Source organism: Phodopus roborovskii, unplaced genomic scaffold (assembly GCF_943737965.1).
Source record: "Phodopus roborovskii unplaced genomic scaffold, PHOROB, whole genome shotgun sequence".
NCBI lineage: Eukaryota > Metazoa > Chordata > Mammalia > Rodentia > Cricetidae > Phodopus > Phodopus roborovskii.
The window spans coordinates 22,440,296-22,466,365 of NW_026126517.1; the positions used below are offsets into that span (position 1 = coordinate 22,440,296).

General features: G+C 51.0%; 1 protein-coding gene across 1 annotated transcript; it reads left to right on the forward strand.

The window, feature by feature from the left end:
- The first annotated feature begins 11,400 nt into the window (after positions 1–11,400).
- Scn4b (sodium voltage-gated channel beta subunit 4) lies at positions 11,401–23,953 on the forward strand. Its single transcript, XM_051197305.1, has 5 exons — positions 11,401–11,524; positions 20,220–20,392; positions 20,986–21,214; positions 22,581–22,710; positions 23,628–23,953. Exons 1-5 carry the CDS (start codon positions 11,464–11,466, stop codon positions 23,719–23,721), a joined length of 687 nt encoding a protein of 228 aa, XP_051053262.1. The 5' UTR covers positions 11,401–11,463; the 3' UTR covers positions 23,722–23,953.
- Positions 23,954–26,070: the final 2,117 nt, after the last annotated feature.

Here is a 26,070-nt window from a genome sequence, read left to right on the forward strand (position 1 = left end):
CCTTGGTCCCCAGTTAGAATAAACAGAGCTTCCTGATGGGACAGCCTCAAGTTTAGAAGGTGTGTGTGTGTGTGTGTGTGTGTGTGTGTGTGTGTGTGTGGTGGGGTCATCTAGCCCTGCTTCCCTCCCAGGAACTCAGTCCCTACAAGCTCAGGGAGTTAGCAGTCCAGGGTAGGGGATGAGTGTGGTGGAGATAGGACCATGAAAGTCTCAGGGACCAATCCTTGCCTCTGCTTATGAGATAGCCAACTAGAAGATGGGAGGTTCTGCTTAATTCACTTCAACAACCATTTATTGAGCGTCTGCTCAATGCCAGGCACTGTGCTGGGTGCCAGGGGTGCATTTAAAGCCATAATAGAGCCAGGGACTGCTAGATCTGCACTGTAGGAGCAAGATTAATTTTTCTTGGTGCATCTACTTCCACCTTTGTCGAGGCTGCTTCCACGAAAGAGTAGGGGGAGAAGGAAGTGGCTCTTGGATCTGGGGCGTGGGACAGTGAGAGTGCGAGGGACGAGGGGAAGGCACCACTGGGGCTGGGGCAGAGGTCAGGTAGGCTGGGCATGGAGTAGGGGATGGGTAGCCAGCCAGAGAACACCCGGCAAGGTGAATCGAACCCTTCTGGAAGTTCTAAACTCTTTGGCTCAGTACCTAACTGCCAATCAACACACTGCCAACGGGAGTGGGCTAAGCCACCAGGATGCCTGGAGCAGGTGGACACTGCCTATCCTCCGAGCCAGCCAGCTAGGAGTGGAGACGTGAGTGGTGGACGCCTCAAACCAGCTGAAACCAAAAAGGTGGTGGTATTGACGTCTGTGGCTTGGAGTAGTCAGCTCTTGTCACTTCGCACGCACCCTCTTCTCTCAGCGTGCACCGACAGGACTTTGCTCACACCAAGTCTCCTAACATTTAGTTGGGCTACTTGTGAGATTCTTTGAGGGTTATTCTAAGAAGCTGGGGTCTCTTGGAGTCTTTTTCTTTTCTGTCCCTGACAGAGTGGGGTCCAGGAAGAGCAATGCCCACCTCTGGACCCCACAGGCTGGGTCAGGAGTCGTTTCTGCCCCAGGAACTTGCCCTGGCATTCACTTTCTTCTGGAGCTGCTTTAGAGTCTCTTCCAGGGGCTTTGGGCTGCGAGGTCAGGAGCAAACCAGGCTTCTGTGAGGCGAGGTGGGAAATGGTGAGATGTTTCTACAGGAGCCATTGTTCAATCTTGCTTCCTGGCTTAGGCCAGCAAACCCCTGTCTTGCTGCAGTGGGAGCTCTGGGCTCCACTTCTGCCTGCATGCCCCCCATCACTGTGCTTTCAACTTGTCTTGCCTCTCCCGCCCTCCCAGAACCCCTGCCACACGTCCCATCTGCCTCTCCCTCCTAATTAAGGGCCACTGCAAAGAAAGACGGGCTGGTTAACCCAGGGGATTTAGCTTATGAGAACAAAGCACAATTTTTCAGGACTGAAAATGCCTTGAGGTGCCTTGGAACTGGCTTTGGAAATGGCTCTCTGCCCCTCCAGCAATGTACTCACCATCAGTTATTCCCAGTTTATAAAAAGGAACAGCTGATTGGGTCTGTGTTGGCCTGCGAGTCTCCTTGGGAAAGTTGTGCTGCTAAATATTTGCAGGAGGCAGACAGGTGGAAATCCTGGCTAGGTCCAAAGAAGTTAGTCCCAGGTCATAGGAACGAATGGCTTGGTGCAGTTGGAACGGGTGACAAATCAAGAAAACTTTCTTCCTATATGTCTTAAGGATAGACGGCCTTGCTGTGCCTCTTGCTGATGTCTTCCTTTATTGAAGCTTGCTGATGCGATTGTACATAGCCTTTCTATATAGATATAGATATATTATATATGCATATATAAAACATCTCACTATGCCCACCCCAAAAGGGGTATAATCACATCTCAGTGTTCCCGAGTAGATTCACCAAAGGTTCTTTATGGCATGTTCTTCATGCTTTTTTTTTTTTGGGAGAACCCAGCTGCATAGCAAACGCTTATGCATGCCTAGGTTCCACACGCTGTTTGGTGGTTGGATGGAGTGGATGGGAGGGGAGAGAAGCTTAAATAAATGGTCTTCTGGGGTCTGACTGCTGGGGGCAGGCTGAGTTTCTTTAGCAGTTTGTCTGGTTGCTTGGGTCTGTTGGCTGCAATAAACACACTGTCTCCCCTGAACATCTCTCTGTTGTGGTGTCTGTTTTCCAGGGTACAGATGGGCAGGGGAAGGCTTTGCGGGAGGCCTGATGGGAAATTCTGGTGCTCCTTGGCCAGGACACCATGCATCCTGAAAGGAAAAATGAAGCCTATTTGTTCCACTCTTGTTTTTCATCTGCTTGTCCTTCCAGACCCTGGAGGACTCTGTCCTCCACAGTAAGCACCCTGAGACAGGTGGGTGCAGCTTCAGTGGGGAGGGTGGCTGCTGGGAAGTCTGGCGGCCTCTGTCTGCATTTGTATCACTGTATCCTATTTACATAGCTCAGTGGCTAAACGTGCCTTTCCAGGAAAGCCCAACACCTACCTGAGTTACCTCCCTGGGACCCCAATGATAGGAAAGAACCAATTCCTGCATATTAAACACACTGCATGTAAACACACACACACTAAATGTATAAACAATATTCAAGATAAAGGTCATCATTTTGTCTAGGAGCTTAAACTTTCTGAATGTCAAGGGAAATCTGTATTAGGTCATTTTTCTCTATCATTTCTGCCTGTTCTCTGACGATTCAGAGACCCTTCTTGCGGTTAGTGGTCAGGAATATTCCAGGAAGAGCTCGGACTAGTAGCCCTAATGATTGTGATGACCCAGATGTGGCCTGGGTGAGGCACTAGGAAGGGAGCTTGGTGTTAAGCAAGGATGGTGTGTGGCTAGCGTTAGCAGAATCAGAAGACCTTGGGGAAGGAGGGTGCCTATTCCCTGGAGCCTTGTCTGAGGGCAGAAGGTCAGAGAGGGTGTCTTCATACTCAACAGAAAGAGAAACTGAGGCACTAGGCTGAGTAGAAGAGACACTAGGGAGTCTATCTGGTTTCTTCAGGGAAGACCCAGGCCCCTGTCGCCCAGTCATGTCACCATCATTCTCCCCACCCCCTTTTTTCTTTCTAATAATAACATTTGGAAAGTCTGGACTGGGCCTGATTTCTAGGAGGTGGGGATTCAGGCATTTATCCTAGTTTGATGTCTTTGACCTGCTTGATCTTGGATAGGATAGTTTTGATTGCAGATCAAATTGCTTTGGGGGGGGGGAAGACTTCCCCTCATCCTACCTCCTACTCTGATTGGTCAGGTCACTGGCTTTTTTAATTCCTCAGCCAGCTGAGAGGACCACACCTCACAGAGGAAGTCACTGTGGTACAGGAGTCTGGACCATAGGAATGGAACAAGCAAGTAGATGTTTACGATCCTTGGAGATGGGAGGCCCTTGAAAAATCTACAGCCAAATCTCTTCAATGTCCTAAAGGGGAAACTGAGGACAGAATCTACTTAAGGCACCATGTTGAATCAAGAACAGAGACGGTCTTGTAGTGGGGTCAAAAACTGCATTCTTCCCCTGCTATGGCTTCCATCTAGTGCTGGACCAGCTCAACACAGCAGCCCATGACAGCCCAGCTTCTGCCCTGTCCAGAATAGTGACTTGTGTCAGTATAGAAGGGGCTCATACCTCCTTCAAGGCTCAATTTTCAAAGTTGAAGACCAGAGAGGGGAAGTCACAGGGTTGGCTAATGGCAGAGGCAAGAGTAGAACCCAGGTCTTTCTTTCCCAAGCTGACCTGATATCCACTTTTCTTTAGTTCTACTTCTGACTCCTGTTTTCACACTCACTAGCCTGGCTTGCCTTGTGTTGGTTTGTATGCCTGATTTTTTTAGGCTATGGCTCTCCCAGCCAGGGAAGGGTGGTATCCATACACTTAGGCGAGAGGAAAGTAGGGCAGGGCTTGGTGGGGTGCACACTGGACACGTAGATGTATGACAGCTGGACAGGCTCCAGTTAGGTCTCCTTCACCATTGTCACCTCTGTAGGTGACACCCAGAAGGTCCCTGTGGCCTGCTGGGATCCCTACAGGAACTCCTCCAGAGTGCCTTGGTGACTTTCCTCCCTCCCACAGAGTCTCATCCTGAATCACCCCAGGTTCCAGTTATGTCTCATATCCAAGGTGCCAGCTACTTCTCAAGAGAGGCTCCGGCCAGTGGATGAGAGTTCCAGGGACCCAGGAGCAGGTTGCCCAGCTGGGATCCACTTTTTCAATTCCAGCATGGCATACAGAGGAATCAGCCAAGGACCCCTTTCTTCCATAGGACCAAAAAGGCCCCAGACTAAGATTGGGGAGAGAGGCTGGGAGTAGGAAAGGGAGAACAGAGAGTAGATAAATAGGAAGCGGGGAGTCGGTGGCCTGGTGATGCAGTTTTCCCTTTTCTCTAGCAACAACAACCTTGAAAGTCCAGGGGGTGCTATGGGGAAGGGGGCCAAACAGATCCTGGACACTGAGGTTGGCTACTTGGGATTCTATGGAAAGGGGCAAAGCCACCTTTATCCCAACCCCAACTGCCTCTGCTTCTTAATTGTGTCTATACGCTCTTTATCCCAATAGTCTGAGTGGTTCCCCCACCTCTACATGGGCACAAGGGCAGAGGAAGAGGGTATGCTTAAGGGAAGTGTGCATCCCAGCTGTTGGCAAACACAGAGGGGCAGGCTGTGGTCACACGGGCCAGACTGGTCTCATTCCACCCAAGGCGAAACACTAGGACTGGCTGGCAGAGGGGGCTATTGATCCAATGGAGGTCAGCCATGCAGGCGATGAGTTGATGCATTTCCCGAGGTAATGAGATCTCCATCATGGAAGGTATTCAAGCATAGCTTGGAGGTGTTGTTAAGAAGTTTCAAGTATTCCAAGTATCTGATCTACCTTCAGATAGCCTTTAAGACTACTGACAATGGCCCTCACAGCCCTTGTTTTAGGACTCATATGATAGAAGCAGGATTAACCTTTGCTATTTAGACATGGCCCCCACTTTTTACATTTATTTATTTATTGTACATTTCTGTGTGTGGGGGGGGTCAGAGGACAATTTGCAGGAACCAACGTTCTCCTTCCATTACATGGGTCCTGGGGATTGAACTAGGAGTGTCAGGCTTGGCCACAGGCACTCATGGAGCAATCTCACCAGCCCTACTCAGGCTCCCTTACTGACATCTTCTTTACATGATTTAGAAGTGGGGAGGGGTTGGGAGTGTTGGCAAACCCCAGATAAGTTGAGAAAATGGGCTGGAAGACAGTGAGAAATGTGAAGCCAGGTGCTCCTGTCTTTCCGAAGATTGAGCCAAGTCTAACTTGGCTTTCCTTGGCCTGCCAGCCAGGGCTATGGATTTCCCTGTCTTCACAGATAAGACCAGACATAAAAGATCCTTACCCCTTCCCTGGGGGGGGGGGGGGTGTTGTCTTTCCTTCTTACCTCTCCAGCTTTGCCAGCTTGCCACATCCTTTCTGCTGTCACTCTCCACTGCAGCTGGCCCTATTGTTAAGACAAGGGGTAGTTTTAATGTTCCACCTGAATGGGCTTGAATGACAGTGGGCTAGACCTATAGGAATGGCCACTATTTATTAAGTAGCTGCTGGTCCTGCACTGAGCGAAGTGTTCTGTGTTGGTCAAGCTAAGCATAAACACACACCCCAAATTCTCATTCCTTTCTTATGTCTGCACATGAGGAAACCAAGTTCTGCTGTAGTAGGTGGGGATGTACAAACAAGACGATGTGGCTAGGAAACCAAAGAGCTAATTTAAAAGCGAGGGCCATGTGAAACCAAAGCCATCACTTTACATCATAAGGACTGTGGAGTGGCTTTCCACAGTTCAAAGGCTTAGGGGCAGATGGAGGGAGGGTCAGTTGTGCCAACTCCATCACGGGTGACATAGAGCAGAGGCACAGCTCTCCCAGAGGCTTCTGATGTCCGGTTCGGATCTGGTGCTCTCGCTCCCCGGCTTTGTGTGTACAGTGGCGGCCTCTGCTGGCCACCTTTCCCCCTCTGGGCCTCTCACGCCCCTGTGAACTTCCCTGCCTTCCAGACCCGGAGCTCTCTCAGTCCCTACTCCTGGCCAGTCACACTCTAACTTCCACCCAGGGAAGATTTCCCTCACTCCCGCATTTCTGTTCCACTTCCCTTTCCCCTCCTCTCTGCACGGTCCTCTCTCCTCCTCCCCTGCCATATCCCTGTCCTAGCTGACCCCCTACCCTATTAAATGTTTGTGGAGAGAACAGGATTGGAATATTTAGTGAGTCCTCCCTGGCACTCTACACAGTTTTGTATTTTTGCATTTGGTGCCTATTTGAGGGGCAGGACGGGGTCCTGGTTTCTGGATCATGTGTGGCCACTTAGTTAATCTGTCAGTCTCCTGATGGACAGCAGCTGCAATGTGTAATAAACCTTCCCCAAACCTCCAGATGTCCCCATGGCCACTGAAAAGAGAGCAGGATACTTTGTGACCCAGGAAGAGAGTTAAATACAGCTCTGGGGTGTTGGTTAGGGTGGCTAAGATTCTGCTCAGGGGCTTCAGTTCCCACCCAGTGTAGTTCCCAAGAAAGAGATACACCGGACTCACCTATTTCTGAGCTGCTTCTAGAAGTGGGCACACACCCCTCTCCAACTTGGGACTGTCCGGCCAGCAGAGACTTCTCAGGATGGTTTGGTCCCTCTTCCCTCTGCCCTCCTCCTTCCAATGAGCTCATCTGCTCATCTGTCTGGGGCTCCCCATCCCCCTTTGCCTGAAAGGGTGTTTGGACAGAGCCTGGCAGAAAGCAAGGAAAAGGGGGGGGGGGCTGCTTACCTGCCTATGCCCTGAGCCCCTAGGAAGTGGAGGTGTGTGAGAAGAAAGGGAGAATTCTCTTCCAGAGGGGAGCTTGGAGTGAGTTTAGCCTTCTACCAACTCACTGATGCCCCTGGAGCCCTGAACTGAGGTGGCCATGCGGCATCCTTTGCTGGACTGTTCAGCTCAGCCACGTGCCTGCAGGCTGGTTTGGTGCATGCTGTCTTGTTAACTCTCTCAGCACCTGCCAAACTTCTGTGGATGCTGAGAGTGGCAGAATAAGGCAGCTACTCTGAGCCAAGGGAGGGGTGAGTGGGGAGGGGCTGAGCATAGTCTGAGATACTCTTGGAAGAGGCTCCAGAGCATTGGTTCAGACAGCATCAGTCCAAGCCCCCATCCAAATGGTAGAGAGTCTGGTGCTTGTAGGTGCACTGAGTTGGGGCCCTGTTTACAAGTGGAGGGAGACCAGGGTAGGCAAGATGCAGAGGCAGCTCTTGGGAGGAATCCAAGGCCTGAAGGGAGTCATAAGGTGAAGGTATAGGGCCAGCTCTCTGCAGAACCCACAGACAGTGCCTTAAGTGCCCGCTGTTACCTGCAGTGTCCTGAGAGGAGAAGAGTGTGCAAAGGCTTCTGGGGGAGGAGGCAGGAGAAGCAGTAGGCAGTAAACAAGGGCAATAGGGAAGATTGAGGGGAACGAGTACCCTGCCAGGCTTCTGCAATTTTGGAAGAAAGTCTCTCAAGATAGACTTGGAGACCTCATCCTATGCCTGGGTTCGCTCTTCATGCGCAGGGTCCTGACCCACTGGCTAGGAACTGACTGAGAAGGGGGTCTTCCATCCAGTGGCCAGGGTCACCTGTAGAAGGCTGAACAAGCGAGCATCTTCTGGAGTCAGAACCACCCTGAGGCCTGTTACTATGATCTGGCCCCCTCTTTTGGTGACTCCCTTAGATGCTCCCCTGTTCCAGAAATAGGGCCCCCTCTCCTCCTTAACTCTATTCTAGTCCCTCAAGAGGCTTAGGGAAATAGGCTTTCTGCTGAGTTAGTTGTCTAGTCTGATAGGATTTGGGGGCTAACCTACCTGAATTCCCAAGGAAGTACCTCCTTCCACTTAAGCCCAGCTGTCTCTGCCAGCTTGAGAAATGGATGATTCTCTGACAGCTGTTTGGGCTCTGGCCCAATCCATCTCAATGTTCTGCAGACTTCAAGGGATTTTGAGCCAAGCCACCCAGACTTGTGCATGTCACCCTTTCCCAGGAATCAGGATGGCCAGGGGACACCTCTAGGGCTGTGTCTCCAAGTACCCGCCTCCCTGAATGGAGCAGTACATTTCATTTGCTCTCCCAGGGCTAGGGGCTTGTGACAGGAAAGAGGAGTGGATCTGGTGAGCCTTCTTAGGAGTTTTTAAAGGGCAGGGAGAAGGAAAGGACCTTCTGCGCCCTGCTCCTTGGCCTTCTCAAGAGGAAACTCTTAGCTCTGTTACTGCACTGCCTTTCTGAGGTGTCTCAGGGAAGTGTTTTGTAGATGTGAAACCATCTTAGCCCACCATTGCTTAGTGTTTCCCATGTCCTCATTTTGCCAGGCTGGGTGTCCTGCTAGTGTTCAGAGAACAGTCAGGGGTTGGCATGTGTAGAAACCAAACAGCAGGGAGGCACTGATCCTGGATGTACTTGTGATTTTGTAGGTGACCTTGGCCCACACACACTCCTTCTCTGGCCCATGTCTTCATGTGTGGGGGCAAGGCATGGCAGGGGCCCTCTCAGCTAAAGAATCCAGAGAACACTAAGAGATCAGGGGATGGGGGGCACTCAGGGGACTAGTCACCTTCTTCTGCCACCAGGGTCTAAAGATATCACTGGAATTCTGTCCCCCCTCCCCCCTTCCTCCTTCCCTCCGTTTTCCGGTAGGGGTCACTTTCTTTCCCTTTGGTTCACCTCCTCTCACCTCAGCCTGCTGCTCTGAGAAACATGACCCTGTTGTAAAAATAACATGGGCATCGTGGATGCCTGGCCTTGTGTGCATAGTGGAAGGACCTCCTGGGGTAAGCAAAGGTCAAGCCTCTCCTGGACATGGCTTTACCTCTGGGGCCCCAGGCTTTTGTGAAGTTGGGCATGTTGTATGTTTACTGTGTGCCAAGCTCTCTGCCAAACATGTTAACATATGTTTTATGTCTCCAAGTCTTCCCATCCAGCTCCACTTCTAATGTTGGCAAAGCCTGTGGAGAGTTATGATGGGAGATGCCGGAGAAGGAGTGTGTGTGTGGGCCAAGGTCACCTACAAAATCACAAGTAAATCCAGGATCAGTGCCTCCCTGCTGTTTGGTTTCTACACATGCCACACACCTGACTGTTCTCTGAACACTAGCAGGACACCCAGCCTGGCAAAATGAGGACATGGGAAACACTAAGCACTGTTGGCCAATAGGAAAGGAAGATAGGAGGGAGTAGGAGACAAGGAGGAAAGAGGAAGTAGTAAGGAGGGGTCAGCATGGGGAGACCAGGCGCCTGCCCCACTCCCCAGTAGGTGAAACCACGTGGAAATGCATAGAAATGGGTTAATAATTAAGACAGAGCTAGCCGATAATAAACTAGCACCTGGCCAACAGCATAATATCAAATACAGAGTCTTTGTGTATTATTTGGGGCTGGCGGCGCGGCGGCAGGACAAGACCAGGCGAGGGCGGAAAAACGTACTCCTTACAGAATTACAAGTGCAAAAGGCCTACAAGTCTAAATGTAGGTTCTAAATCAGGATAATCAGTCAGGTGTGGTGGTGTACACCTTTATTTCCAATACTCAGGAGGCAGAGGCAGGTTGGTCTTTGAGTCAGAGGCCAGCCTGGTCTACAACACAGGTCTACAGGGCTACACAGAGAAATTCTGTCTCAAAACAAACAAACGAAACAACAACAACAAAACTCCAAACAACAAAAACCCAAAACTAAAACAAGAAACAAAACAACACCAAAGACAACAAAAAATCAGGACAGCAAGTAATCCATCCTCTGCCTTTGACTGCTTTTCCTTGATGATCTAGAACCTCGGGTCCAAAATGGAATTTTTCAGACTATTCCCTAGTGTTGCTTCTGTGGATGGTCCTGCACCAACAGAGACTCTACTATACACACTGGAACCACCCACTTGTGCATCAAGCTTATCCACACTGCTACCTGTAGGCCACTTTTTGGGTCTATGAACACACTCCTTATTTCGGAGGGCAGATTGGAGAAGAGCTCAACTCAGACATCCTGAAGAGGACATTCCAGACCCCTAGGTCCCCAGAGCCATTTAAAACTGAAAGGTGTGTTCCCTATTGGGCCAGCATGAGGTCCTCTAAAGCTAGGAGCCTAGGGCTGTCCTCCTGTTGCCCAGGGTTGAGGATAATGCTGTTTTGCATGACCTCAGGAGGTAAATACCATGGGGGTCACCATTAGGCAGAGTAGCAGAGAATTCTCCAGAAAGTTGTGTGCCTTGTTCACAGTTCTGCAATAGCAAAAGCAGACATCAGAACCGTTCAACTATCTTGACGAGGACGACAAAGCAGAAGAAAACAGCAGGGTTCTCCCCGCAGACATTTAACATTCTGCACACAACCTCAAGCGTCTCTGATGGCACTGAAGCCTACCAGGGACTCCAGTTTTGAAGACCGGTGTAGTGGTGTGCCTGCAGCATGGAAAGAGGGAGTGTTTCTAAGGCTTAACTGGTATACAGATAGCGAAGATTTGTCCTGGAGGTTTGGGTAGTTGACAGGGGTCTTGAGAGGGCATCCCTGGTGTTTATGACTACCTACCCCCCACCCCCCCACGCCCAGCTTGGGGGGGGAGGCACGCAGTCTCCAAATATCCGTCATTAGCCCTCTAACATGCAGAGTCTGCAAAAAAGGGTTGGTGGGCGGTGTGAAGGGGCATATTGCAGGTGAAACTCAAGTTTCCCACTGCCTAAAAGCCACCCGCAGATCAAATGAGCGGCCTGGTGGGAGGAGACGCGTAGGGGTCCAGGTCTGCACCCGGTAGTCCGCAGCGGGCAAGCCGGCACACGCCCACCCGCTGCGGCAGCGTCCGCTGCGGACGTCCTCCTTGCGGTCCCGAGAGAGAGGCAGCCGCTGCCCTTACTCGTGTTCTCCGAGCTGAACAAAACAGCCTTCCAACAAACCTAAAAGCTCCACCTCTACTCCCCCGTGAACTCTTCTCCTAATTGGCAGCTCGGAGCATGGGATGATGCGGGCGGCTGCGGGTCGGCCCTGCAGTGCCAAGCCGCAACATCCCCGTCCGGCTGGAGAGAGAGAGGGCTGCCCAGGCTAGACCCCACGATCGTCAGCGCTCCGGTCACCGTGAGAAACCGGCGGGGACGCCGCCCCTCCTGCGGCTGGAGCGCATCCAGAGCAGAGGCGCATCGCAGTGCCGCTCTCCCCGGCGTCCTCCCTCCAGCTCTGGCTCCTCCTCCCCTCCAGCCCCGGCTCCCGCAGCGGGCTCCAAGAGGCGGGTGGACGCGCCTCCCCCTCGTCGTCCTCCCCCTCGCCTTGCTCTCTTGTGGCTAACTTTCCCGAGCCCGACCCGCGGCGCGGAGCTCCCCCTCCCCCGCCCCGGCAGCTGCCGGGCCCAGAACCGACCTCGAGCGGAGAGCGCGGGGTGCCCACTATCTCAACCCAAGCTCTCGGAGCGCTCCAGAGAGATCAGGACCATGTCCCGGGCTGGGGACAGAGGCAAAACCCTGGCGAGATGGCTGGGCACTGGGCTTTTGGGTAAGACAGTCCCAACTTTGTCTTTTCTCTCGCCTCTTTCTTACCCCCACCGCACTCTGAAGGAGGGGACACTGGAGAAGAGGGGTGCCTTAGATAAGGTGGCACCAAATGAGTGGATGACCATCTTCCTTCTGGACGCTTAGCTTTGATACTAGATTCCCTGGGAACCCTGTGTAACCCTCCCTCCCCCACAACCATCCTGGCAGAGTTCCTTGCTCACTCTGGTGCCTTTTGGAGCCAGGTGTTGGAACTGCAGCAGGGGACTCCTAAATCCCGGGAGTTCAGGCATGCTGGTGGAAGGGTCTACTGCCTTGAGTGTTAGGGTCCAGGGGTTGCAGGTGTAGTGATGTCTGCCACTCTTGCCTGGAACTATTTGTTGGCTTGCTTCCCTGGCAGCAGATGCACCGGGGGTGGGGGTGGGGCAAGGGTCTCCCCACCACCATCCTTTGCTAGGTTCTTCCCTCTTCTGTCTTCTCTGGCATCGCTGCAACTCTATGTTAAATGCTGGAAGGGCTTGGAAGGACCTAGAGGACCATTCAAAAGCCACCTCTTAAGAAGGTGGCTCTTCCTGTAAAGGGGTTCTTGGAGGAAGACCTGTCTGGCCTGCTCCTGGCTCTTTATTATGGGGAAGACTGAAGAGATAGGAGTCAGATCCAGAGGACACAGAGGGTATAGGATATTATGGCTATCTATTAATATTCACATGATGATTTTGAGTGTCAAGATCCAAGAGATTAGGCAATGGTATTTGTTAGCAAGAATGTAAATCACAGCCTGGCTTCCAATGCAAGGGGGCACCATCTACAGCACCTGCACCTCTTCCTGTTTCTATATGTCAGATTTGGGGTTTGACAGCTGGCCCCACCCCCATTGGGTCAGGCACATGGTTGAGAGATTTGTGGTGGAAGCAGGGGACAGAAACCTCTCTTGCACCTGTGAACCATGTGCAGTCATGTCCTATGGGTGTGCGTCAGGTGCTGCTGTGATGGTGATGAGGGGTAACATTCTATTGTTCCTGAGCTCTGGTTTACTCAACTCCCAGAGACCAGATTTAAGATGTTGGCATTTTGTCCTGTGTATCATTGACACAGGTGTTACGTGGGTTTCATGGTGACTCTTTAACACCCAAGGCTCCTCTTTGTGGGATGGGTATAGTGACGTCCATGGGAGTTCCCACTTGGATCATCCTAGGACTCCCCTGTGGCCATGGTAGGGGTGAGGGGTCCCCGAGGCACCCAAACTCCACTCATTAAACCAGTCACTGTATGTCATAGATTTCCTTACCCTGTGTTTGGTTGGCCAAGGGAGTGCCAGTCCTTGTTCTAGTAGAATATTCATAGAACCAGGTTTCTGTAGACCACAGGGCTCTGGGAACTGGGGGTGGGGTGGGATGAGTAGAGAGCAGGGCAGAGCTTTGGTATGAGTGGGCAGGGACTTTGAAAACCATAGCATAGAGCTTTCCAAAAAGTGAGGAAGGTGTGGTCTAGAGAGGATAGTAACCTGCTCAAGTAACATGACTGACTGATGGTCAAGTGGGACAGAATCCAGGCCAGGTGGTGAAAGGGAAGGTCAGTGTCTGGACTTGAGAGTGAGCAGCGTGGAAGCTATGGGCTTGAGCAGTGATTAGAGCTTTGTTTTCACAGCTGGGAAGCCTGTTCCAGAAGTTCTCCCACCCTATCCATATCAATTCAGTTCCATGGCCAGAGACCCCAGTAGTGTTCAGTAACACAAACGAGACAGCCTTTTCTGAACCCATGAAGTGGCTGGCAAGGCCATATTGCTGCAACTGAGGTTTATATGGGTTCCAGTCTTTTCCTAAGTATGTAACTGGTAGTGTGTTGTTCAGCCCACCCCTTCCTTGTTCCCTGATTTGCTTAATTGCCATGATCTGTGTTTAATTATCACTTGTGAGGGTGCTGTGTTGCACAACCCTCTCTCCCCTGGTATGTATTTATTAAGGGCTTGTTTAATGAGTGCACAATTAAGGAGAGGCTGTTGAGTCCCATTCAGGGGAAGAAACCAGCAAGGCTAAGCTGGGAGATCCTGGAGAAGAGGGGAAGAGGGGTGGGGGCAGGGGGCAGCCTGTATCTGGAAAAGACAATTAACCCTCGGAATCTTCAGAAGCAGGCTTTGGGGAACAGGCAATGCTGGATCCCTAAACCCTGTGACTGACTACCTCTTGGAGGAATCACCTTGCCCTGTAGCCATGAATGCCATGGGCCAATACCACTGCCCAGGTGGCCTCTAGGAAAAGGAACAGACCGACCCACTGTTTGGATTTGTTTGTGAAGCTGGTTTCCTTGATCTGTGCTGTCTCAGGGGCATGCTTCTATCCTAGCAAAGCTCCTGGGGGTGGGCAGGAAGCAGGCAGGTAGGTTGCCTAGGGTGAGGGCGCAGAATCTTTCCTTTACCATAGGGCCCAGGAGCCTTGCCTGGCCCAGCTCTGCTTCCCCAGACCCTTGAGGCCTCTCTCCCAGGAGGGTCCTTGTCTCACTGCCCTCAGCCGGCCCACTTTCTTCCTTCAAGCTCTAACTCTGAGCCATTCTTCCTCCCTGGGGCCAGAGAGTCCCAGCTGAGCCTCTGCTTGCCATGCCCCGAAAGTCCTTGGAGCTAAACTTAGAGCAGGCACTCTCCTGCCCTTCCTTTTGCCCCCTACCCTGCCTGGATGTGACTGATCTCTGGATATGGGAAAAGATGATGGAATGAATGTTCCCAGCCTGGTATCAACCCCACAATGCCTGCTAATAGCCATCAGATTCCTGCTGCTGTGAATATTTAATAGGATAGCCATATGTGTGGACACATGTGTGCAGGTATGTGTGTGGAGGCCAGGAGTTAACCCTGGTTGCAATTCCTCAGGCAACACAGGGTCTGTCATTTGACCTGGAGCTTCTGGATGAGTAGCAAGGCTATCTGGCCAGTGAGCCCAAGACATGTTCCTGTTTCTACCTTCTCAGTTCTGGAATTACAAACCCATGCCACCATACCTATTTTTCCCTTTTTTAAAAAAAATAAATTTGAAACAAACTTGTTTTACATGTCAATCCCAGTTCTTTCTCCCTCCCCTCCTCCCCTGCCCCCCCCCAAAGCCCATCCCATCCCCTTTCTGCTCCCCAAGGAGGGTAAGGCCTTCCATGGGGGATCTTCAAAGTCTATCATATCATTTGGAGCAGGGCCTAGGCCCTCCCCTGTGTGTCTAGGCTGAGAGAGTATCCTTTTGGGAATGGGCTCCAAAGTCCATTCTTATACTAGGGATAAATACTGATCCACTACCAGAGGCCTTATAGACTACCCAGTCCTCCTAACAAACACTCAGGTTCAGGGGGTCTGGGTTGGTCCTATGCTGGTTTCCCAGTTATTAGAATGGAGTCCAATAGCTCTCCCTTGTTCAGGTCAGCTATCTCTGTGGGTTTCTCCAGTCTGGTCTTGACCCCTTTGCTCATCACTCCTCCCTCTTTGCAACTGGATTCCAGGAGTTCAGCTCAGTATTTAGCAGTGGGTGTCTGCTTCTGTTTCCATCAGCTACTGGATGAAGGCTCTAGGATGGCATATAAGATAGTCATCAATCTCATTATCGGGAAAGGGCATTTAAGGTAGCTTCTCCAGTATTGCTTAGATTCTTAGTTGGGTCATCCTTGTAGGTCTCTGGACAGTTCCCTAGTGCCATATTTCTCTTTATACCTATAATGGCTCCCTCTATTATGGTGTCTCTTTTCTTGCTCTCCTCTATTCTTTTCCTGACTCAATCTTCCTGCTCCCTCATGTCCTCCTCTACCCTCCTCTTCTCCCCTTCTCTTTCTCCTAATCCCCTCTCCCCTCCCCCATGCTCCCAATTTGCTCAGGAGATCTTTTCCCTTTCCCCTTCTCTGAGGGACCATGTATGTCTCCCCTAGGGTCCTCCTTGTTTCCTAGCTTCTCTGGTGGTGTGGATTGTAGGCTGGTGATCCTTTGCTCTATGTCTAAAATCCATATATGAGTGAGTACATACCATGTTTGTCTTTTTGTGACTGGGTTACCTCACTCAGGATGGTTTCTTCTAGTTCCATCCATTTGCCTGTGAATTTCAAGATTCCATTGTTCCCCCCCTCCCCTCTGAGTAGTACTCCATTGCCACCATACCCATTTTTTAAAAACAAGTTTTCAGGGAATTGATCTCACGCTTTCTAGTAAGCACTTCCCCTACTCAGTCATGCCCATAGCCCTAAATACTTTCCAAAAACTTTGGTACAACTTGTGAATCCCAAGTCTGTCTTTCTCCCTGGACAAATTCCCAGCAGGGTGGCAGGAGCTAGGAACTTGTGAAGGTGGCTGCTGAGAGTGGCTAAATGACTTAGGAAAAGCCAGGTTGTGAGAATCCACAGGACTCTGACAGAGGAGACTTCATTGATCCCATGGTGCCAGAAAGAGGCCCGACTGGCAGACATATCCACACCTGTGCTGGTATTCTAAAGAGGTAACTTTTGGGCAAAGCAAGAAAGTTCTTTACTTAGGGAAATAGCCACATGGAAATTACCCAAGATGTGGTAGAGGGTGAAGAAACAAATCAATGTATGAGTAGCCTGGAGACAGTCTTGGCTGACGACAGTGGTCTTTAAGAGAAACTAGTGGCGCCCTGGTTAAATCCAATACTCTATGGGGACAGCCCTGTCCCCCTCACCCCTTATAAACAGTGTCTTCTCCCCTAGGGTGCTCCCTTACTGAAGTCTCTGTGTTTTATAGCCTCATGTTTTGGCTCCCTGCCAAGCTTGGGAAGTAGACAGGTTTACAGCTCTTCCTGGACTGCTCTAGGGATGCGGATGAGTGTGCTGGACCTGACTTTGTCAAGGTCAGCAGGCAAACTGGGGCCTGCCTGGAGCCTGCTGACCACTCCAGCTTAGGCCAGCCTGCTTAAGTAGCCCTCCAGGGGCCTGTTAGTGGATCCTGACCCACGCTCCTCCCTGAGCTCAGCATCGCATGAGCTTGTGCACCAACCTTCCAGACACAGCTGACAGGCTTTGCTCATGCCTGGCTGGATGGGCTCTGTGTCGTAGAAGCAGCCAGGTTTGCCCGCTATTTCCCAGGCTTCAACCTGGACAGGGATGCCTCTGTGGAATCTATCTCTGCCTGTTTCTTTCATCCTCTCCAGAAGAGCAAGGACATGGGTGTGCTTCACTTGGAGTCCTGAGCATATTGGATAGAGTTAAGTCATCCGCATCAGGCAGAAATGTGTACTGTGCAGTGAGCCAGAACTTAAAGAAATACTGTCCCTCCTTCTGAACTTGTAGTGTGCTCTTTCTGCTTCTGTCTATTTAAAGCATTGTCTCAAACCAGGAACGGAGGCACATGCTTGTAATCCAGGCACCTCAGGAGGTGGAGGTAGATGAGAAGTTCAAAGTCAGCCTTGGTTGCAGAGCAAGTTCTAGTCTGGCCTCTGAGACTCTATCTCAACAACAAACAAATGACCATTCCTCCTTTGACGTGCTTCTGTACTCTGCAATTGTTCATTTGAGCTGGGGTTGGAGGGAGGAATTTGGCTTTTGAGATGAGTCCCTTGTCTTCATCAGGACCCCATTTGGGATTCCCCAGTCATCACTAGAAAGCTTGTTCCCTCCCTCCCTCCCTCCCTCCCTCCCTCCCTCCCTCCCTCCCAACTTTCTCCCTCTTTCCTTCCTTCCTCACTCTTTCCTCCCCTCCCTCCCTTCTTTTATTTTTTTTGAGACAGTCTTACCCTGCAGCAACCCTCCTGCCACTGATGAGTGTGTGAGCCATCACATCTAGTTTAGGAATCTTCTTTTTTCTTTATAACTGTAAGGGTGTGTTTATGTTTTCATGTGTGCATGTGGGTGTGCAGCAGTGTGTACATGGATGTCGGAGGACACCCTTGGCCCTCGCCTTCTACCTCATTTGAGACAGGATATCTCTGTTATTTTCTGGCTGAGTATACCAGGCTAGCAGGTTTACAACCTTGCAGAAATCCTCCTATCTCTGTCATCCATCTCCCCGTACTAGCACTGGAATTATGGATGCTTCATGCTACACTCAGATCCTCATGTTTACATGGCAATCACTGTTGCTCACTGAGCCATCTGGCCAGCACATGCTTCCCTGTCTTCTGCTCTGCATCTTGGTTCTGGGTTTAGGGGTTATGGGGACATGGAAAGCAGAGCTTTAGGCTCCCATCCTCTAGTGCTGCTTCTAGTGGACAGCTATGACTGCTTCTGTTCCTAGACCTAGGGGAGAGCTGGGGTAGAGGACAGCAGAGATAAAAAAAGAACCAGGCACTCCAGGGAGCACTGACCCCCATCAGAATGGTTCTTCTGGATGGGAGAGAACAGATCTATTTCTGAGAGCTGCCTACTTACTTCCTGGGTATGTGGCTTTCATATGTTTATTTCTTTGAGACATTTATTGGAAATTAAAGGAATAATACCTTCATAGGCTAAGGATGAAATGTGCGAAGTCCATGAAATATACCCATCCTATCACACAGTAGGTCCTAAGCTCCAAGGAGGACATTCACTATGTGGCTGCTGGGAAAATCACTTCACCCCTCTGAGCCTCAATTTCATCATTTGTCAAACGAGAAAAAGCATACTTGCCATTTAGTGTCCTATTAGAAATGGGGGTGGCTGTGTGGGAGCCCTCTAGCATAGTCATTTTCAAATTGTGGTCTGCACCCACACTGTTCCCTGGGAGTTACAGAAAGAGGCCAGCTCTGAAGACTCATATAGTCAGTAGCTCCAGGGGCCAACCCACACCTGCCTGTGCCTGTCCCCAGCTGGTTCTAATGTCTGTCTCTCAGCATGGAAAACCATTGCATGAGCCAGTGTGTGTGTGTGTGTCACACACACACACACACACACACACACACACACACACACACACACACACACAGAATTGCTGATTGAAGTAATCTAGCAAGAGCTGGAGCCACAGTGGGCAAATGCACCTATTTTAGGATGTGTGCAGGATTTTCCTGGCTTTGGGAGCATGAGATGCTGGAACCATTTCCCTCCTTGACCTTAATGGAATCGCTGACTTCTCTAGGCTTAGTTTCCTCTCCAGTGTGATCTATAATCCTAGACGTGATGGGGTAGCAGAAGGCTGAAAGGCGCCAGGCATACAGTAAATGCTTCATGAATATCTGCTCTGTGGTCATCACTGACTGTGGCTGAAGTCAGGACTGGGTTACTGGGCCATAGGGTGCAATTTCTGATTTGGAGTGTGTGTGTGTGTGTGTGTCAGGGAGTGTGTGGGGTATGGGGTGTGGTGGGGAGGAGCAGCTAGAAGCAAAGGGGACACAAGGAAGGTGAAGGGATCCTTGAGAGCAGGAACAGGGCCACCAGCACTCCTCTGAGCTCCTCAGTCATTTACTAGTATGGCCATTACCGCTTGTGTCAAAACACAAGGAAACAGACTTATGATGCAGCACGAGGGAATTTAGTTAGAAAACAAAGGATTTTCCTGAGAATTGAGATGGGAGTGAGTGCTCCTTTCCTCTACAAGCAAGGAAAGGTAAGGGTTCTGTTGTTGTGGATATTCTTCCCTGGAACGACCTTGAGGCAGTGGAGTTTCCTGGAGGAATGTGCAGGAAGGAGGAGGATTAGATAGTCCTTAGGAGGAAGGCAATGTCTCTTGGGGCAGAGGAATGTACTGCAGTAGGTGTGTGTGTGTTGGTGTGTGTGTGTGGGGGGGGGCAGAGGGATGTCCTGCGGTGGGGGGGGTGTGGGGGCAGAGGGATGTCCTGTGGTGTGTGTGTGGGGGGGGCAGAGGGATGTCCTGCAGTGGGGGTGTGTGTGGGGGCAGAGGGATGTCCTGCGTGGGTTGTGTGTGTGTGTGTGGGGGGTGGGGTGGGGTGGGCAAAGGAATGTCCTGTGGAGGGAGTTGGGAGGCTGCGAGTGTGTCACTGTGGTTCTTGGAACCAGGGTGCAGAGAGTGGCTAAGGAGTGATGGGAAGGACCCGCGCTTCACCGAGTCGGGAGGGGACTGGTCACCGCGAGGTCTGGTACCCTGCAGCGTGCCCTCAATTGATTCGAATGGCCTTTGCAGAGAGTCCCTCTCTGCCTGCTCCATCGTGCGTCCTCGCGCTAGCAGTCTGTGTTCTCCACGGCCACGGTTTTACCACGGCGGGCAGGTCGTCGTCTTTCTCTTTTCGGATCCCCTTGAGTGTTTGGAGGCGTTGAACTCACTAGCCAGACAATGTCCATCCCTAAAGTGTCTCTGGGCATCTAGCTCCAGTGCGGGGATTGCTGCGGTTGCCTCTTTCCACTCCCAAACGTCACCAGGGGTGTGCTCCGATCTAGGGAAGGCTACCTTCCCGCCCCAACAGGCGAAAGGGAGTTCCAGCGCCTCCCTGGCCATTATCAGCGCTTGTTTACCTCAGGACCCAGGTGAAGGGGTGAAGTCATAAGGTTCCAGTACAGGGGAGGGGGGAAAAAAAAAAGGCCATCAGACCCTCTTTACCCTCTTTTTATTGGGTTGGGGTGACCCCTCGTGGTCATTCTGAGTACCACATGGACCACTAAGAGGCTCAGAATTCACTTCTATTCAGGCCAAGTGGATGTTAAAATTCCGTGCAGATACTGTAGAGAACCACCTTTTCTCCCGAGGATGCCAAAGACCTCTTTGCCTGGCAAAGCCACTCTGCCATGCCTGAGAGCTCCATTAAAGAGCTTCCCGTGGGATTGTATTAAGAGAGGCCGTGTCCTTTGTACAGGTCTCTTTCTGCTCCCTATGTCCATGTCGTTGGAGGTGTCTGTGGGAAAGGCCACCACCATCTATGCTATCAACGGCTCGGCGATCCTGCTGCCCTGCACCTTTTCCAGCTGTTTTGGCTTCGAGAATCTTTACTTCAGGTGGTCCTACAATAACAGCGATACATACAGGATTGTAAGTGAGGTGCTCATGTCCCCCCCCCCCCCCTTTGTCTGGAAGCCTTCAAACCCAGGATCCGGTCCGTTCTGGATAAGCTCCACCATGATGATCCCAAGAACCCACCATTTGTTGTTCTTTCTCCCAGAGTCCAGGCAGGAGGATTGTCCATGCCAGAATCTGGGGGCTGTTAGTGATTTTGGCTAGACTTTGTTGTCCTGTCCTAAGGAAAACCTGCAACTTGTGTATTTGCAGAGAATTTAATAGTTTAGCAACCAGGAAAAAAAAAGCTGTTGGAAAGAGCCATGGCAGAGGGCTGTGTTTGGAAAGACAGGAGAGGGAGCCAGAAAGGATTAGTCGATCACAGATCTGGATGGAGTTCTTTGAAGCCTGGCAAGGGGTTCTTCTCCCAGAGTAACTGGGGAAGCCCCAAGAGTGCAGACTTAGAGGGTGCTGATGGGAAGAGCTGTGGCATTAATCCAGGCCCTTACTGAAAGACAAGATTCAGTGGGGTGGAGGGTACAGTGCAAGTAAAGACTGGGTGGATGTGCAGAGAGATGTGTGTGTGTGTGTGTGTTTACATCTGACAACTCTGATCATTTCCTGTCCAGCTCATAGATGGCATTGTGAAGAATGAGAAGTCTGACCCCAAGGTGAGGGTGAAAGATGATGACCGAATCACCCTGGAGGGCTCCACCAAGGAGAAGATGAATAATATCTCCATCTTGCTGAGTGACCTGGAGTTCAGTGACACAGGCAAATACACCTGCTTTGTGAGGAACCCCAAAGAGAAGGACTTGAACAACTCTGCCACTATCTTCCTCCAAGTGGTTGATAAATGTGTGTAGTGGGGCAGGGCTGAGGGTGGTAGGTAGGAAGGAAATGGCAAAATGGGCCATGCTGGTGATTTTCTTCTCTGTACACTTGCAAGGTTACATATGGAAGAAAAAAAAATCCAGCTGTGGAGTGGTTTGGGAATAGCACTCAGCATCTTTGAGCCTTGATTTCCTAGTCTATAAAATGGACTAGGCCTTCTGCCACGGTGGCTGTGAAGACCAGAGGCGCTGGCTGGGAGTGTTTGGTGGCATTAGGCTCTCTCCATGTAGGTGATTTTTGCTCCTCTGTGTAATGCATTAGCAAGTGTTGGAAGGCTGCCAGGTGTTGTAGTAAAAGATGCTCTGACTAGTACACCAAATTCTTTTTTTGAGGAGTGTGTAGTTCAGAGTTAGGTGAGAATATAGGTAGCCCCAAATAGATAGCAGCAGTACAAATGAGTCCCAGAGAGATAGAATGGGGTGTGGTCCTTCCCCTAAGGGATTGGATACAGTGAAGGTACTGAAAACAAGGATCAGATAGCCACATGCCTCTAGTCCATGGAGGTGGTAGAGAAGCAAAATGGGATAAATAAGTGCCTCACCTTGCAGCTGGGCACCTTGCAGCTGAGGATCCTGGAAGATAATGTCTTCTACATGTCCCCATCTACTCTAGAAGCCCCTGGAGATCCCAAGGGCAGAGCCTGAGGTCATCCAGGCAGTCTTTCCTGAGTCTGGGGTCACATCTGCAAATAATGTCACCTCTTCTGTATGTTTAGATTCCTGCTGTGAACTTGACCTTTGCAGGAGGAGATGGGAAGGGGACCAACAATGGCAGTGTTTCTGGGTACCAGATCTTAGCTCAGTGGCTCCTCACATGTGGCTATTGTCTCTGTATAGAGTTTTTCAGCCATCATTTTATGTGATTCGGGGGTGAGTCAGGATGCTGAGGGTCCAGTGTGACCAGGATGGGAGCTTTGCTCCACCCCTCAGCCGAGGGAGCAATGCAATTTTAAAAAGAGTGGTATTGCTACATAGATAAGATAAAGCAACAGGGGAAGCCAGGTGGCTAGGGAGGCTTTGCAGGGAAAGTGGTTGTCTGAAGGTAGCAGGAGAGGGAGCAGAGGCAGCTGAGAAGTGAGTTTGTGACCTGAAGCTGGGAGCTGTGGGTCTCATTCTGATTTATCCCCCAGTGGGAAGAGGTGCTGGGAAGGGCGAAGGGAACAGGCCCTGTGGTGCGTGTGCTTAGCCAGAAAGGCACCACCATTATGTTCTGGCCTCATCTGTCTTGGTTGACCTGAGAGGGTCATGGCCTGGAGGTAGAGTTGCCGGTTTTGGACTGTGTGTGATGGCTTTCACACAATTCTTCCCTCCCTACTCTGCCCCTCCTCCAGTGGAAGAAGTGGACAACACGGTGACACTCATCATCCTGGCTGTGGTGGGCGGGGTCATTGGACTTCTGGTCTTCATCCTGCTGTTGAAGAAGCTCATCACCTTCATCCTCAAGAAGACCCGAGAGAAGAAGTGAGTTGACTCCCCATCACTCCCCCTCTCCCGACCTCCCTCCACCAGCTCTTCCCCACGCAGCCCTCTTTATCCCCATGTCCTATCAGCCTCACTCTTGTGGTTTGTACCACTTGCCCCAAAGCCTACCATAGGCTTTAGGAAGCCTACTTATTTTCTGAGTTAGACTTCAGATTTCAGAGAAAATGTGAGTTCATGTATAGAAACTCTAGAATGGAAAGACTCCTTTAGGAAGATGAAAATTCCGAGAATTCAAATGGGAGAGGCAGAAACAAGGCCTTACAGCCAAGCATGGTGGCTTGTGTCCACAATCTCAATAGTTGAGAGTCAGGCTTAGAAGGATCCCCTTGAGTTCAAGGCCAGCCTAGTCTGCACTCTTGTTTCAAAAGCCAGAGATAAACTAAACTAAGCTACACTAAAATCTGAAATGATGATATGGCCTCCCAGGAAATCCCAGTGTAAGTTCAGTTGTAAAAATAGACATGGAGGGACAGGGATGTAGCTAAGCGGTATAGCCCAGCTTGTGTGAGGTCTTGCACTTCCACTGGAAGAGAAAAATGGGCAAGTATAGTGGGTGTGAGCCCAGACACAGAGTTTTCTGGAACAGGTCAGGCTGGTTTTAAAGCAGCAGGTGAGGGATCTTGCAAAGCCAGAGAAAGAAAAAGCATTAGAAGCAGAAAAGTGTCTGGAGGGAAAAGGCATTAAAAAGCTGTGTTCTAGAAAAGACTAGTGATGAGGTGGGCTGCCCTGGAACAGAAAAAAAAAAAAAAAAAAAAAAAAAAAAAGAAAAGAAAAGAAAAGACCAGGGAGAGGGCACAGGACTGGATACGGGGAGCTGGGGAGCTGCACACCCACCCCATAATTCCTCCTGCCTCTCACCAGTGTCTCTTCTTCCCCCCCCCCCTCCGCACCCCCAGGAAGGAGTGTCTTGTGAGTTCCTCTGGGAATGACAACACAGAAAATGGACTGCCTGGCTCCAAGGCAGAAGAAAAGCCACCCACAAAAGTGTGAGGCCCTGCTCCGGGCCAAGCAGTGCAGGGAGCCTCACTTTCAGATGGTGACACCGAGGCCCGAGTCCTGTCTGCAGACCCACCTACTGAGATGTGTGCTGCTTGGCCCCAACTGTAGTCTCTCTGAGCAGGAAGGACCTGATCCTGTCCTGCTCAGCCTGAGCTACCATTCTCCCCACAGCCAGGGCTTCCCGGGGGCAAGGGCTGGCTGGGGAAAGAAGCCTATGGAGGTTGAAGAGAAAGGAGGGGCTGGAGAGATGTGGAAGGGTTGGTCCCAGGCACCTGGGAAAATGGGGTCTCTTTTAGATTTCCCGCCTCTGTGAGCCCTCACTTTCTTCTCACTTTTCCTCCTGATCATTCACCAGGAAATTGGGATGATCAGAAGGCTGCTCCAAAAGCTAGGGTTCAGAGATGGATGGAGGATGAGCAATTGAGATGCTGGGAATGTGCCAGAATTCTGGGTGGAGTCTGCTGGAGGTGGGGCTAGTTCTGAGGTACAAGCTGGGCTTTGAAGGATATCAGGCTTCTGGACATTCCTTCAGAGGGGGCTTCTCTTTCCCCCCACCCTGGAATGCCTGCCCATACTGTCCCAGCTCTCTGTCCAGCCTCCTGCTCTGCATTTGTAGACTCCTCCCTCCCCCAGGGAGGCCCAGGACTTCAAGTACCCCAGTCTACCTAGCCTGTCTTCGCTTTCTGGGCTGCAGCTGCAAAGGAGGCTCATGGGGAGGCCCTCCATCCTTTCTGGAGCACTGGGGTGCTATATGCATCGTTTTTTAGCTTTGCTCTTTGGGTTTCTCCAACCTCCCAGCCCTATACAACTAACAGCCCTCCTTATCGTTGGCGTGGCAGGACCATGCCACCCCGCACTCCTGGAGCTCAGTCTTCCCCACTTCTCCCTTTCTCTTGAAGCAGCTGGTATTGCCACCTTACTTGAGGGATGGTTTCCTAGGACCTTCCATCCCATAGCTTTACTACTCCTGTGTCCCTCCAGCATGCCTGGTCTTTCCCTGCCCCCAGGTTCGTCCACCCCCAGCCCTGGGTCTACCTTTGCCTCAGGGACCTTTGTTTCCAGATGAGAAGGTCCTTGGCTTTTCCAGCTGCTTTATGCCCAGCTGGGCCAACTCTTCTCCCAGCCTGAGGTGGAAGAGGATCAGGGAGAGGGTACTTAGGCCTTCTCTCTACTTCCTGCATAGCTGGTTTGCACACCCCTCGAGTGTGGGGCTGGATTGTGCCTTAGTTCTCTGAGTCCTGGTTCTTACCCCATTTTCCTTTGGCTAATACTTCCTGACTTAATTGCACAGCCTGTTGTAACAATGGTGGGGCTCCCCAGCTCCCTTCCCCAAGGTCATGGAGGAGGCCATGAAGCTGGAGTTGTGTTAACAATGGCTGGTGGCAGTCTTGGAGATACCTGTGGGGTGTCTCATGGGGATGGGATGACATCAGATGTGGGGCCTTCAGATGGTTTTGATTGTGGGGTCCTTGTAATATATAAGATGTGATAACAAGGCGCCCCAACTCCCTCTTCCTGGTCCTCTGATACTCTTCGGGCCCCAGAAGATGAAGGCCAGTCCTCTTTCAAGGGAGTGTAAGGACCACTACAGGCTCTGCCCAGGAGTAGCTGAAGGCTAACCCCAAAGTGGAAGTAAGAGTCTAAGGAACCATAGGTCCTGTAGAGTGCCTGTGGCTGTGGCTAGTGTCTCTTGCCCAAGTCAAGGAGCTTATAGGTCCTTGCCTTTTCTCCTCCTGACCCTCTTTACCCAGAACCCTTTGTGGGTTGGGGCAAAAGTTGCCCTTCTGCTTTTTACTTATTTATTTATTTGAGACAGAGTCTCATGTAGCCCACTGGCCTCCAACTTCCTACATAGCCAAGACTGGCCTTGAACTCCTGATCTTCTGCCTCCATCGCCCCAGGGCTGAAATGACAGGTGTGAACCCACACCCTGCTCAGAGTAGCCTGGCTCTGAGAGCAAACATGGCAACAGAGCCTCCAGCCATTCAGGAAACTTCCAGCTGCCTTCATGTAAAACTGCTTTCTTCCCCAACATTGGAGGAGGCAAAGTACTGTGGGCTCTTCTGGATTTCTTGAGAGGAAACCAAGGCATATAGAATGAGAGAGGAAGGGTGTCACCCTGTCCTCTTCCTGTCACTGTCGACTTACAGGTGGCCCTTGTAGCTTCTCCCATCTACCCAAAGGGTGAAGTAATACCTACCTCACAGGACTGTCGTGAGGCTTGGTGAATTGTTTTGTTCTCTCTTGACTTGGAAAGGCATTGGGAAACAACACTTATAGCTGGAGACTGTGTTCCATGTCTGGCTTGTCCTCATCCCTGTAACCCACACACACCCTTCC

Bases quoted from the DNA above. Each gene is read 5' to 3' on its own strand.
- Scn4b (XM_051197305.1), top strand. From the start codon at position 11,464: ATGTCCCGGGCTGGGGACAGAGGCAAAACCCTGGCGAGATGGCTGGGC. The intron at 11,525-20,219 runs GTAAGACAGTCC...TCCTTTGTACAG, and splicing joins GCTGGGCACTGGGCTTTTGG to GTCTCTTTCTGCTCCCTATG. The intron at 20,393-20,985 runs GTAAGTGAGGTG...TTTCCTGTCCAG, and splicing joins ACAGCGATACATACAGGATT to CTCATAGATGGCATTGTGAA.